Source organism: Siphateles boraxobius, unplaced genomic scaffold (genome assembly GCF_051911475.1).
Source record: "Siphateles boraxobius isolate OS27281-9 unplaced genomic scaffold, OSU_SipBor_1 19, whole genome shotgun sequence".
Lineage (NCBI taxonomy): Eukaryota > Metazoa > Chordata > Actinopteri > Cypriniformes > Leuciscidae > Siphateles > Siphateles boraxobius.
Genome location: NW_027508799.1, coordinates 21,120,867 through 21,134,476, shown reverse-complemented (window position 1 = coordinate 21,134,476; position 13,610 = coordinate 21,120,867). Strand labels below are relative to the sequence as shown.

At 36.4% G+C, this 13,610-nt stretch overlaps 1 protein-coding gene across 4 annotated transcripts in view; it reads right to left on the bottom strand.

Moving 5' to 3' along the window:
* cacna2d4a (calcium channel, voltage-dependent, alpha 2/delta subunit 4a) overlaps positions 1-13,610 on the bottom strand; it is a 40,176-nt gene that overhangs the window by 25,597 nt on the left and 969 nt on the right. For 2 of the 4 annotated variants that reach the window (XM_077234188.1, XM_077234186.1), the window contains exons 2-27: positions 12,900-12,981; positions 11,727-11,843; positions 11,548-11,607; positions 11,299-11,461; positions 11,096-11,227; positions 10,732-10,792; positions 8,931-9,081; positions 8,729-8,803; positions 8,547-8,636; positions 8,355-8,468; positions 8,185-8,263; positions 7,338-7,471; positions 7,093-7,110; positions 4,823-4,900; positions 2,852-2,932; positions 2,601-2,675; positions 2,394-2,480; positions 2,214-2,285; positions 2,028-2,089; positions 1,870-1,937; positions 1,711-1,756; positions 1,530-1,627; positions 1,112-1,205; positions 919-1,011; positions 231-361; positions 73-144 (exon numbers count right to left, since the gene is read on the bottom strand). In XM_077234188.1, the coding sequence (XP_077090303.1) occupies positions 73-144; positions 231-361; positions 919-1,011; positions 1,112-1,205; positions 1,530-1,627; positions 1,711-1,756; positions 1,870-1,937; positions 2,028-2,089; positions 2,214-2,285; positions 2,394-2,480; positions 2,601-2,675; positions 2,852-2,932; positions 4,823-4,900; positions 7,093-7,110; positions 7,338-7,471; positions 8,185-8,263; positions 8,355-8,468; positions 8,547-8,636; positions 8,729-8,803; positions 8,931-9,081; positions 10,732-10,792; positions 11,096-11,227; positions 11,299-11,461; positions 11,548-11,607; positions 11,727-11,843; positions 12,900-12,981 (2,333 nt within the window). The remainder of the gene's footprint in view (positions 1-72; positions 145-230; positions 362-918; positions 1,012-1,111; positions 1,206-1,529; positions 1,628-1,710; positions 1,757-1,869; positions 1,938-2,027; positions 2,090-2,213; positions 2,286-2,393; positions 2,481-2,600; positions 2,676-2,851; positions 2,933-4,822; positions 4,901-7,092; positions 7,111-7,337; positions 7,472-8,184; positions 8,264-8,354; positions 8,469-8,546; positions 8,637-8,728; positions 8,804-8,930; positions 9,082-10,731; positions 10,793-11,095; positions 11,228-11,298; positions 11,462-11,547; positions 11,608-11,726; positions 11,844-12,899; positions 12,982-13,610) is intronic. The other 2 variants (XM_077234189.1, XM_077234187.1) reach the window with 2 other exon arrangements.

Sequence of the window (13,610 nt, the reverse complement as noted above, 5' to 3'; positions counted from 1 at the left end):
GATGGGTGTCCTTTGATCAGCACAGACTAATAAAAAAGATTAAAAGATAAGAATAACCAGGGAAGATCATACCTCCAGCAACTGCTGTCTTTTTGTTTACAGTGACTGTAACGGAAGTGATGGCAATCACAACCCCTCCATCCACTGCAGGGAAAGAAAAATAAATACTGAGCACAATACACTCAATATGGCGTAAAGTCTTTTGATATGGACTGCAGGGTGCGGACTACCTTGTGTGTTGTCCTCTGTAGGAACGTAGTACAAAAAGCTTCCAGCTGGATTCTCTGCTGCACGCCGATACCAAACAGGGAAATGGTCCAGAGTAAAAATATTCTCCTTATCAGATGGAGTTAAGAATTTTCTGCAAAGAAACCATCAAAAAGAGATTCATATTTTATTGTATATAAACCTATGTTGATTATATACATTAGCATTTGTTCAGTGATTTATGTATAGCCACATTAACGAATGTTTATTTTATTAATACCTCTGTTTTTCATGTTACTGCCTGTTCCTCTTTACCTTCCCGAAGTTGAGAATTTTAGAGAGCATATTATATGTGGGGCATTGTGGCCTTGGGTGGCCTTAAAGGGATATTTCACCCAAAAGTGAAAATTCTGTCATCATTTACTCACCCTCAAGTTGTTCCAAACCTGTATGAATTTATTTCTTCTGCTAAACATAAAAGAAGATATTTTGAAGAATGTGTGTAACCAAACAGTTGACGGGTGCAGAAAAAAAGAAATTCTCCTTCTCCCATTAGCAGAAGAAAGAAATGTATACAGGTTTGGAACAACTTAAGGGTGAGTAAATGATGACAGAATTTTCATTGTTGGGTTAACTATCCCTTTAGGAAAACCTATGGCAATGCAGATGCGGTTGAGTCGTGATGCGGAGCTCTTAATTAAATGTACTCACTTCGCCACACGTTTTTCTACGCCAACATATCTGGTCATCCTCATGAGGCCGGAGCGTGTGCCCAGGAACGCCGTCTCCACACCCGCATCAATGCTGCACATTGCAAAAGAATGAGAAAAGTCACGGCCCGAGCACATATTTCACTAATGAAACTTGTCTGTGATGCTGTGTGTGTGTGGGTGGGAAATAGTACCCGGAGGTGTTGAGCAGCAGTGCAGTCCAGTAGGCTTCCATGGGAGCTGTGATGACTGCGTCAAACAGAGTCTGCTGCAGGAGTCTTTCATCACCTGAAGAACAGACAGAACAGAACGAAATAGCAGATATCATCAAGCATCATTCAGATCAAATTGTGTCTACATAAGTGGTTATGCTGTACAGAGAATAACAGTCGCAAAGATATGAGATGATTTATAAGTGCAACTAATTATTTAGCTTTGTGCCAAAACCTTGCAAGTGGCCAATATGAAACACTATAGGCAACAAGTAGTTCTTTTGTTTTTACTCATTTGTAATTCTACATGTCTAAAAATGTAATGATAGAAGTAAAAATCTCAAATACTATGTTAAAACTTCGAGTCTAGTGTCTAAAGGCCTCTAGAGGCAGAACTCACACTCCAGGTCTGGTTCTTTCCCTAAAAGATATCGAACCACGGCCTGAAACTGAGTCAATTTGCGGTGATGTGGATCAATGTCTGTCTCGCAGTATGTCCTGAAACCGCAAAAAACGAACAATCAGGAAAAATCAAATAATTTCAGATTCTAATCTAGTTCTTAGCCTTAACTAACACCCACCATTCATTAGCAATAGTGACATCAGATGCTGTCAGGTCATGTAGGCCTGTAGACAGAAAAACAACTCGGCTGAGAGGATTTACAAATGAAAGCCGTAAACAGAGACAGGCAAATGATATATTATTTTTGTAGGTACAGTAATAATTTGAAAATCTTTACCCTCTTCAATTGAAACATTTCCGATGAAAACATTCTTCCCGTGACCATTGGTAAGTACAATTCCAAGACTAAAAACATAGACACACAATATATAACACATAAGAGCAGAATTGAAATATACAGTCAGCATGTTTTAGACTCCAAAACATTTAACTCACCTGAATGGAGTTTCGTTGATGGTGGTGTAAAAATATTCATTTTTTAGGAAGACAACTCTCTTCTGAGAAGGGAAAACGTCGGCATGTGAGTATGACAGTCACGGCTAGGTTATTATGGGATAAAAATGAATGAATCAAACTAAAGTAATCTTATAAGAAGGGAATTAAAGGACAATATCAACTCACTCCTTTCTCTACTGTTGCTCTGACATCCAGAGAGATTGTCCCACTTTCCCCTCTTACCATTGCCGTTCTCAACTAGAGGATCAACGCACACAAACACCTTGAAGCAATTGATCTAAAAATGGTGTGATGGATGTGTGTGTGTGAATGTTTATTTATATGCGTGTGTGTTGTTCCACTCACAACATATTCTGTATCTTCCCACTCCACCTCTGACAGATCCACACTGTTATAGTTAGGCTTTGGCCTCAGCTTCTTACCATCTTTGTACTAACACAAAGTATAGAAAACATCAACGTTAATGAGATACCAAACTAATAACACAATGTAATCAACTCTTATAGACAGTAGGTAATAGGTGTAAGATCTGTGTAATATTGTGGCGCTTACCAGAGGTCGAAGGTCAGGATGAGAGAGTATATAACCATTATTAGTATTTAAGAATGCATAGCCGTGAACTCCCAGCTGAAACGGCAAAGAAGTCAAAACAATAAATTTAGTAAAATCACATATTTAATAATCAGCCAGCAATGTAAACAATCTCTTTATGCTGTAGTCTACATGGATATAGTCTGCCCTGTGAATGAAAAGACCTTAGATGTGATATTGTGAACAGAGGACTAATGACATTATTAAGGCACCTTGTATCGAGGAGCCAATCTCATGAGCTCTTTTAAAGGGACATCAGTGCCAACCACACCAAGCAGGATGCCGTGAGACAGCTAACATTACACACAAAGAGAAAGAGCAAAGTCAAAACTATGAACAATAAACTTTTAAAATAAACAGTTGAATTGAACTGATGTAGGCTGTTAAGTAAAATTGTCAATGGTCTAATTTAAAACAGGTCTCATCGCATCCGCTTTTTATAGAAAGTGTTTGCAGCATGCACTAATGGCGATATCTATGGACTTTTAAGGTAATCAGCTAACCATAGTTGCTTTTAATGTGGCCCTTTTATTCAGTTTTAATATCCGAATGTTAAGGAGGAGGTGAAAAAGTGAAAAGCTTTTAGATTTCATCGGTTATGCTCATCTTTGGTAGACCTAACTACTTCCTCAGGTAAAACAGTTCTATATTTAACAAAGCACATAGCCTAGACCTGGACCGGAAGTGATGCAACATTCAGGATTTATAGGTTTTTGATTGAATTCAAAAGCTTGTTTTTTTTTTTTTTTGTGCAAATTCAAAATAATTCACTTAGAATCATAATGAAATTGTATTATATGCGCATAAAATGTATTTAAAGGACTCTCTGCTGTCAAGGATATATCAGTTGATTAGTTCTGTCTGGTCAACTGAAATGCGCTATATTTTATTAGCGCATTCCCGCGCTCTTTTTTCGTCATCAGTCGTGAGAAGAAAGCCGTTTGAGGAAGCGTCGACTGAGAGTGTTATTTACAAATGGTCATCATCCTTTTTAGGTACAAAGTTGGGTCATATATTCAAATTGTCGCGGAATAATTTGTATAAACATGTTAAGAGTGTTAAATAGTGTATATTTAATGTGTTCGCTCGATTATGAGAGTTTATGTTAGATTTATAATCAGGGATTATAAACTCCCAGGCTGTAACGTTAGTAACGTTATAACGTTAGTCCACTATCTATAATGAAATTGTCATTATATAGATCAGTGGTATAGTCCCAATACCCCATATTTTCTGGCAATGTAGTCATGTGAAAAGATTATGGTATGAGGTGTCTATGTTTATTAAGGATAAAGTGCTTTTTTAATTTTGTTTTGCATTTTGAAAATGTAATTTTTGGTTATTTAAAGTATGATAGCAGTGTGATTAAGGAGGCTTTTGTAATTAATTTGATAGTTGTATTAGTCAAATTTTACATCCATAAGTGTAAGTTTTCTAACAAAAAGCCCCTTTTCTCTGTATTTCTTATAAAATTCCAAAAAAAAAATTTCTACTATTCAATCTAGTACTAATGCAAAAGCTAATAAGACTGTGCATTTGTGTACTGTCTTCAAAATCTTTGATTGATACGAGGTCTTGTCCCTTTTTATATTATATATTTTTTAATTATTATTATTATTATTTTTTAAATTATTTTTTACCTTTATTGTATTTTTGTATCTCCCCTGGCTTAAAAGTGTATCATGTATTGTATTGTCTTGTTTAAGCAATAATAATAATAATAATAATAATAATAATAAAAAAAAGTTTAAAAAAAAAAGTCCCAATATCACAAACTCCCACTGTAGTTTAACTGAAAAAAGCTACATTAATTGTTATGTAACGTAATAAATTAGTGGTGACCATTTTGAGTAAATTGTTTAATAATTCAGTCAACCGATTCGTTCATTATTATTATTAGTTATTAAAACATGATTTATTCTTTATCTTTATTTAGAGATGGACTTTTATCATGACAACAACAGTAACAACGTACATTTAATTATGTATAATTTATTAATTATTTATTTTTAATTCATTATTAATTATGTATGAGCCATTTTCAGACATTCATTATTCTCCTGCCCCTTTCTATCCTTGTTGAGTGATACTTAATTACATGATGAACTGAAGGAAAAAGATGTTTCTGTTTTTGTCCAGACTTTTTTAGTAGAGCCACACTTTCCCTTATATATTCAACTTACTGTTTCTTCTTTCTTGCTGAACACAGGCATGGCCACAGAGGTCATCAACAGCAAACTCTCAGCCAGTGTGTTAAAAAGCTGAAAGACGAGAAAGAGAAAGAGAGAGAGACAACACAGACTGAGCTAATGGTAAATCCCAGCCAGGCCTGTGTGTGAAGTGGATGAAACCCTGAATGAGACCATAGGATACTTCCATTAAGAGCAGGTGCTTCACTGGTAGGTGGATTCAGTTCCTTATTGTTCTACATTGCAAATGCAAAATACGGTAACGGTTTACAATATAGATGCACTGCATTTATTCATGCTTAACTAATGCACGGATAATGTTGAATTAATGTATGACTCATGAAGAACTAGACCATTCATTAATGATTACCGCAAGAGTCACCCAAAATAAAGTGTTACCCAAAATACAGTAACTACACCAACACTGAAACTGAGAAAAATGGCCTAAGAGTTTTTTTTAATGAATTGATATCATTTTCCCCACTTTGTTTTCTCTCTAAATTTGAGCACAGCTTACCAAACAAGTTTGTCACAGGACAGACCCGATTTCAGTCATAACTCAGTTTTGACCAAACATGTAGTTACTGTCTATATTGCATTATTTGCATTGTATGTCATCGGCATCAACAGAATTATAAAGAAACTCTTATAGGTTTCCACAGAATTCAAATATTTACAGAATTCAAATCTTCCACATTCAAATTTCCCCTCTTGGCTCCATGTAGCACACGTACCATAATTAAATCCCCATAATCAATACAGAAAATGTGTCTGTAGCTCCTTTTTGCCTCTGTAGCTATCATATTAAACATAAGACTTGTTGATCGCCCATTAATACTCAAATTAAAAAAACACCACAATCACATTTAGAACTGCAATCTACGTTCCCACTGCAGGCTGAAACGATCCAATTCCGATTTTTTTGCCCCTATGCGACCTGTATCTGATCTTTTCATGACAGTCTGAACGACACAGATCCGATCTTTTCAAATGCGACACAGGCCGCTTGGGTATGTGGTCCAAATCCGATATGTATCCGATCTTTTGAAATGCGACTCCAATCTGAACGGCCAAGTCGCATGTATCCGACCTGCACGTCATTGTTATGCGACAAACGTCATAATTCTGCGTTGATGTAGGCGGGAATGAGAAGATAAACAACAACTGAAAGGGGGTTATCAATCAGCTGGAAACTGAAGCTTTGCAGGAGCCGCCATTGTAGCAGTCTTCACCTGCTGTTAGCATTCCATTGACTCCCATTCATTTTGGCGTCACTTTGACAGCGAATAACTTTACATCTGAGGCGTCCAAAGACTTCATTTGTCCATTATTTATTTCTAAAGAAACACGACAATGTATAAAAGGCTCCATTACTTTGTATCTTACGCTATGGCCCCGTAGAAGCCATTTTTGTAAAAATAGGCTTACTATTGCGTCATAACCACGCGACTTTCTGTCGCACAATAGAAAAATTACCGTATAGACAGGAGGAGAAGCTCGCAGGCAATCTTTTACTGTCTATGAGACAATCGGGGGGACATAGAGGCATAAAGTCAAGGGAGAAGCCCATAGATAGAGAGTCCATAAAAGCAACGGGACAAAATATTTCAACGATGCTTTTGAGGAATTAGGTGATTCAGATTTGTCTGGGCACAGCTACTAGAAGATTTACAACTGTCAGACTGTCGTCACACTCAGTTTGAGCCTGGGCAGTCGCTCAGGCATCAGACAGGAAGTGCAATAATCGGGCTTCAGTCTTCTCCGTTGAAATCAATGGGGTCGCTGTGTCCATTTATTTTACTGTCTATGGCTGAGACCAGTCAATGGAAGGGAAGCGAGTTTTCTGATTTGATTAATATTTGGACGTCGTTGACCGTTGAGTACTCTTCTGCGCATGCGGGTCACTTCTGGGTCATTTCACATTCACGTTCTCGTTCACACAGGAGATCACAAAAGGTCGCATTTAATTGGAAATGTGAACGGCCTTGCAAACATTTTAAATTTTTTCAAAAAATTGAATTTTTAAAAAAAAATCGGAATTAAACATTAAGCCCCTGCAGTGTGAACGCAGCCAAGACTCTACCAGACATTTGATGAGGACCTTGATTAAATTAAAAACTTAACAGAGTTCAGAATTTCTAAATACAACTTAAATATATCTAAAAGAGAAGCTATGAACTCTAAACTGCAAGAACACATGAACTATTGCATTTGGATGTATACAGGATATATTTCGATCTACTGTGGAGAACGAAAGAATTTACCTCAGCTGTATTGGGTAGCTGGAATGGGATGACAGGAAATAATGACAGACATAATGAAGTAACAGACATAACAAAATCACATTCGGAATCAGATAATGAAATCACAACATGAGTGGTTCAAGATTAATGTAGACAAAAATAATCAATATGAAGGTTTGGGAAAATATGCAACATCACCTTTTGTGTACAGTACCGACTTCCCCAAAAAGAAAGAGAGAGTGAACGAGAAAAGGTAAGCAACTCACCACACTGTCCATGTAAGCCTCTGTCCAGATGATGTCATGATCATGGTTGATGACCATTGGCCTGCTCAGCACATGAAGATATTCCATTACATTCTCCTGTACATCCGCCAGAGTAGAGATATGGGTGTAGTAACCTAATTACAAGCACACAAAAACAACGGTAATGTAAAAAATGTGATTTATTTATCTGTTACCAGTAGAGGGCACAGCTGTCACAATATTTAATTAAATTATAATAAAACGGGTCGTAGAAAGCATGGAAATATCAAGAATTTTTACAATTATTTTCAAGCTTGGAAAAGGCAGGAGAAAAATAAATACAAATAAAAAAAAAATAATAATAATAAAAAAAAGTAAAAGTCGTGAAAATTTCTATTGCCACTGTAATTTTGCTTGGGTCTAACATTTAATTGGCTTGAAACTGCTCTTTGTTATTAGTGTTGTTATTATTAACAAAATCAGTTCAAGTTGAAGTACTAAATTACAAAAACTAAAATAAAATTAATTAAAGGTAGAAATAACACAAATAATTATAAAAAATGAAGGAAAAAAAACACGCAACAAATTACAAAAATTAAAATGTAAACTGAAATAAAAAAAAATGACTAAATGCTATCATGATATATAAATACAACTAAAATATAATTTATATTTTTTATAATTTTTTAAATTCTGTAACAAATTACTAGAAAAGCAATGGGAATTGAAACCAATGTGCTCGCAAAAACATTTGCATTATAAAAACTGTACAAAGTGTGCACATCGCACATTTTCTGTACAAATAATAGCACTCACTAGCTAAGGTAGTTTCCCACAATGCTCTGCTTTAATTGCAGTAGGATCTCACCTTTATTGTTGCAGGCAATCCATTTGACATTGTCAGCAAATGTTAGCTCTCGTCCAATTAGATATGAGAAAACGCGCACCTGTTTGATAGTGTATTATGTTATCAGATTATGCACACAGGTAAAGCATGTATCCATCGTGACTCTTTGTTTGTTTGTGCTCATTTGGTACCTTGCGGTCTGGCCAATTGAACTCCTCAAACACCTTCTGGAAATCCTCCATGGCTCCATCAGTAATCAGCATTATTGCCTGGTTACATAAACTACCCCTGCCTTCTGCTGCTGCCTACGCACACCCAGAGCCTTTTGATATATCAGTATATATGGATAAATATACATCCCTCAAACACTAACACACACTCACCTCGTTCAGAATCTTAAAGGACTCTTTCATGGCTTTCTTCACCTTTCCTTCACCTTTAACCTGCAATTCCTCCACCAAAAGTTTGAAGTGCTAGAAAGAATTAGAATGCATGAAAGCAGCAAATATTAAAATCTCAACTGGCAACTAAATTCACTGCTCTGTGCAAGCAGAGAAAACGTTACCTCACGGTTATCCAAGTCGGCCTGTACCAGCGTACCTTTAAAACAGGGCTCTACATACCGGACATAATCACTGAACTGGAAAGAGAGAAAATATTAACTCTTACTGAGGATAATAACTTTTTACATTTACATGGAAGAAATTGTATTGCTTGCCACTTGTTTTGTGTTAAGCATGGTTTAGTTTGGAAATTTCTGTTCTTACCGCAATGACGTTGACAAAGTCGTTTTCGCCGAGTGTGTCTAGAATTGTGTTTATGGTGTGTTTTGCAATAGTGAGCCTCAAACCCTTCATGCTGCCGCTGATGTCCACAGCGATGATGATGTCTTTGGGGGACGTGGCTGCCTGGATGTACCTGAGAGAGAGAACAAAACGGAAGTGTTCTCTTAAATGAAGGATACTTTCTCATACAGTTTGAGAGAAGTGTTTTTAAAGGTCTTTTTCAAATGCTAACGAGCTCAGATCAGTGCTGTTAACTAAAACTATATTACAAATCGTTCATTGAAACCAAGCTGAAAATGAAATAAAAATATTTGATGAAAAACCTAAACTAAAACAAGATTAGAAATATTGCCCTGGCAATAAATTGAATAAGTACTAAGTACTGTTGAAGTACTAAATTGACTTATACTGAAACAAAATCAGATAGTTAATAGTCTATTTAACTATAAAGTTAAATACAAATATTAAAAAACTAAAACTAATAAAGATGACAAAAAAACAACAAAATGGCTAAAGCTAAAATGAAAATATATACTAAAATAACTCAGATGGCCATTGACTAACAGTCAAGACCTTTCACAGTAATGATTCCTCAACCGGATAACAGTGTGTGAAATCTCATCTGGGTAATGTTCTGAGAGAAGGAAATAATGAGATCACTTTAAGAAAGTGAGAGAGAGACTGAAACTGAAGACTGAACATTACATCAATAGTCCATTATTCACATTTTTAATTGGCTTACTTGTAGTTTTTTGACTTACTTGTGTCACATAACCACTCAAATTATACATACATAGCAAGTGATCATTGTAGCTGTTAGATATAGGAACGTAACACAATACAACGGGTCAGTACGTTGCGTTCATTACTACTTAAGAGATTGTGTGCATTAGCTGTAATAGTGTTAGTCCTGGCAGAAGTTGTTTAAGGAAACTGGGCAGATAAAGCAGTCAGTCACGGAAAGGAACCTAGACTCAAATCTTTCACTGAGATCCGGCCTGCTGCTCCTTGACCCTGGACTGCGGCCAAATCACTAATCTTTTGATGTTGCCTTGAGTCCTTGGCGGTTTTTGAATTTCTGTCATGAGCGTCACATTTTAAAGGTGTCAGGTTAAAAATAATTCAACTTTTAAAGACACAAGACCCCTTCATTTTGTTTCATTCTTTTGCATTACATTCAGCTGCCACTCACACATCCCACCGACTAGTTGATGTTGAAGTGTGTACACTGCCATTCAAAAGATTAGGGTCTGTAGGATTTTTTTTAAATGACTTACAAAGAAGTCTCTTATGCTCACATGAGCCTTCATAAATCATTCTAATATGCTGATTTGGTGCTTGAGAAATATATCTTATTATCAATGTTGAAAACAGTTGTACTGCTTAATAGTTATGTGAAAAAACATTTCTTTGATTTACTGTATGGAAAATACTGTTCCAAAGAACAGCATTTATTTAAAATACAAATGTTTTTTAACAATGTAAATGTCTTTAGTGTCACTTTTTTGCACATCAATTTAATGCATCCTTGATGATTAAGTGTTCATTTCTTACAAAAGAAAAAATACTGACTGGACAATGGACACTATTGTAGTTGTATACAGTACATCCACACACACACACACACACACACACACACACACACACACACACACACACACACACACACACACACACACACACACACACACACACACACACACACACACACACACACACACACACACACACACATGCACGCACGCACGCACGTACACACACACACACACACATTCAAACTCACCAGTTGCGATTCCTGCCATCAAAAGTGACAACTCCATTTTCATCAGGTGTCCACTTGATACCTTAAAAAGCATAGAATTGAATATGTTTACTGTCTCCTCTCCTTGAAAGAGGTGGAGAAGGATTTCTGTGTTCCTATGCATGTAAGATCTGGGAAGCCTGAATTTATCAGTTTGGTTACTGTGTTGACATGATGAATGAGGGATGGCAGAGAGAAGAGGCCTGAGTCATTGTCACAAATAATTACACCAGTAATTCTGTTTCTGTCAGACTCTCATCTCTCTGTCCTGTGTCTGAATGAGCAAAACTGCATGTTCAATAACCTGCAATGGTGCATTTGAAGGGCTAAGGCTGTTGATGATTACCAGGGTAAAGTCTGAAAAATCCAGATGAACTGCCGAAGTATTGCCAGGTTAGAGTCGGGTCCTTCTCAAAGTTACTGATAAATACGTCATTCAGTGCTTCTGACATAAACACTCCGTTCAGAATATCAGGATCTGAGAGACAGAGAGAGAGATCTGCTTTATCTTCAGTTTCTAATCAAGGATGAAAATGCACTGTGTCTTACCTTTGTTATAGACATTGGTGGGCACTTGTATGACACTTTGCTGAGTATTGACAGGCAGTTTGTTGAAGTGTTCATTCTCCTCCAGAGGAAATTCACCCCCCAGCTCCACATTGTTCCCATCCTCGTTTACTTCGTTAATCATCATGGAGTTGTAGTAGTCAAACTGCGGAGCAACAAGTGTAAATATATGAATATAGACTGAGGGATGAACAAGAGAATAAGGGGAAGGATGGACGATGGATAGCTCACCTGTAATGTGGCATTATATTCATGATAGAAATCTGCATCCTCTGCTATCTCTGCCAGTCTCTGTATAAAACACATTAAAATAAATTCAGGAGATTGCCTTCTTTTTGACCATCCAAAAAAACAACAACAACAAATAATTCAATTAAATTATTAAAAATGTATAATATTTTGTTTTTGACCTTAACCGACTTCATCTTCCTGCCCAGCATATTCTCCATTTCTTCAGCAAATTCCTTCACCATCTTTAAACCATCCACTTCCACCATCTTGATAATGGGCTCCACGTCTTTATATTTCTACGGGCAGATGTAAACAAAGACACACACACACACAAGTTTTATGGGGACTTACATAGACATGATTATTTTTATACTGTACAAACTATTATTATTATTCTATCCCGTAACCCTACCCATAAACACAACCCTCACAGAAAAATGTCTTCATTTTTACATTTTCAAAAAAACATAATTTAGTGATGATTTATAAGCTGTTTTCCTAATTGGGACCAAAACATGTCCCCACAAGTCACGCACATAATCAGAATATGGGTGTTTATTATATAATTATGTGCAAAATATTAAAAAAATGCTAGTATTACTATCTTTATGGGGACATTTTGTTTAAAGCAAAGCAAAGGTCAAGCTCTAGATCAGCACTCTAACAAAGGCCACAGAGCAGAATCTCAATGAATCCTGCTCTCCACCAATTGGCCATTGGAACACGAGGTCAGACAGGGATAATCCACCTCCATAAAACACTGTAAGAGTACCAGGGTTTATTCTGAGCTTAGATTAGACACGCCAAAACAAAAAAGAGAGAGAAGGAATAGAGGGAGGATGAGATGCTGCAGTCTGGGAAGGTTAATCCTCTTCCTGCCTCACTGTTCAGGCACATCCTGCTGTTGTGCTGTACTAATAAAGGGCCTTAAGGTGAAAGAACGCCTACATATTCAGGTCAGATACGGTATAACCTGGTCTTTATATGTCTTTTTGGTATGCAGATGGGCTGCTCGTAGGCTGCAACCGCGGTCTGTGGTTAACAGTACAAAGTAGTGTGAATTAGAGTGTAGTGTGAATTCAAACAGATGCCAGATAACTGGACACAGCTGCATATGATATTTACCACAGCTTTTAGACTCATTGCTAATGTAGTGATTTACTGATAAAACCTGCTTCCTCTGCAGATTATCAGACAATATCAGAAATGTTCCTGATTGCTTTGATACTAGGATTGAAATGAGGGGGTAAAGACAAATTTCAGTAATAATCAGGAGTAAAAATATATAATTGCAGTGCTAAACAGCAGAAGAGTCATAATTACTCATTCTTTTACTGTCACAATAGACAAACCTTCTGTAAGAGTTGGGCACCGGAGTATCTGTTTGACAAGGCCAAAATCTGTTTTCCAAAGGCATTGGCCCACTGTTGAACCCTGTTCAAAACACAAACGAAAAGCATTAGACATTAAATCGAATTAAATCATTTGATTGGATGAAAATCTGTAGTATAGGATAAGTCATCAATATTTTTAGTCTAGCAGTTTAGAGTAAGGAAGATTTTTTTGTTGTTGTTGAAAGAAATGAATACCTTTATTCAGCATGGACATACTAAATTGATCAAAAGTGAAGTTAAGAACATTTCTAATGTTACAAAAGAATGCTGTTTTTTTCTATTCATCAAGGAATCCTTAATTTATCACTGTTTCAACAAACATATTAAGCAGCACAACTGTTTTCAACACTGATAATAACCTATTTCTCAGCAAATCAGAATATTATGATTTCAAATACATAAAAACACGCCACAAAACTTGAACGGTAGTGTATATGTTGTCTAACACATATGGACTAAAACCTAGAAAACTCATATTTTGATTAATGGCAAGGAGATCCTTGAAATCAGACAACAGAAGCAGTTAGCAATTTCTTTCTCGAAAATGGAGGATTTTAAATGATGGTGAGGACAAACGTTGTTATTGAAAACACAGGGGCACAATTTTCTGCTTTTGCTCTGCCAGTGTGACTGCTAAAGATTTTAAGCGTATTAAAGGATTTTTCCCCC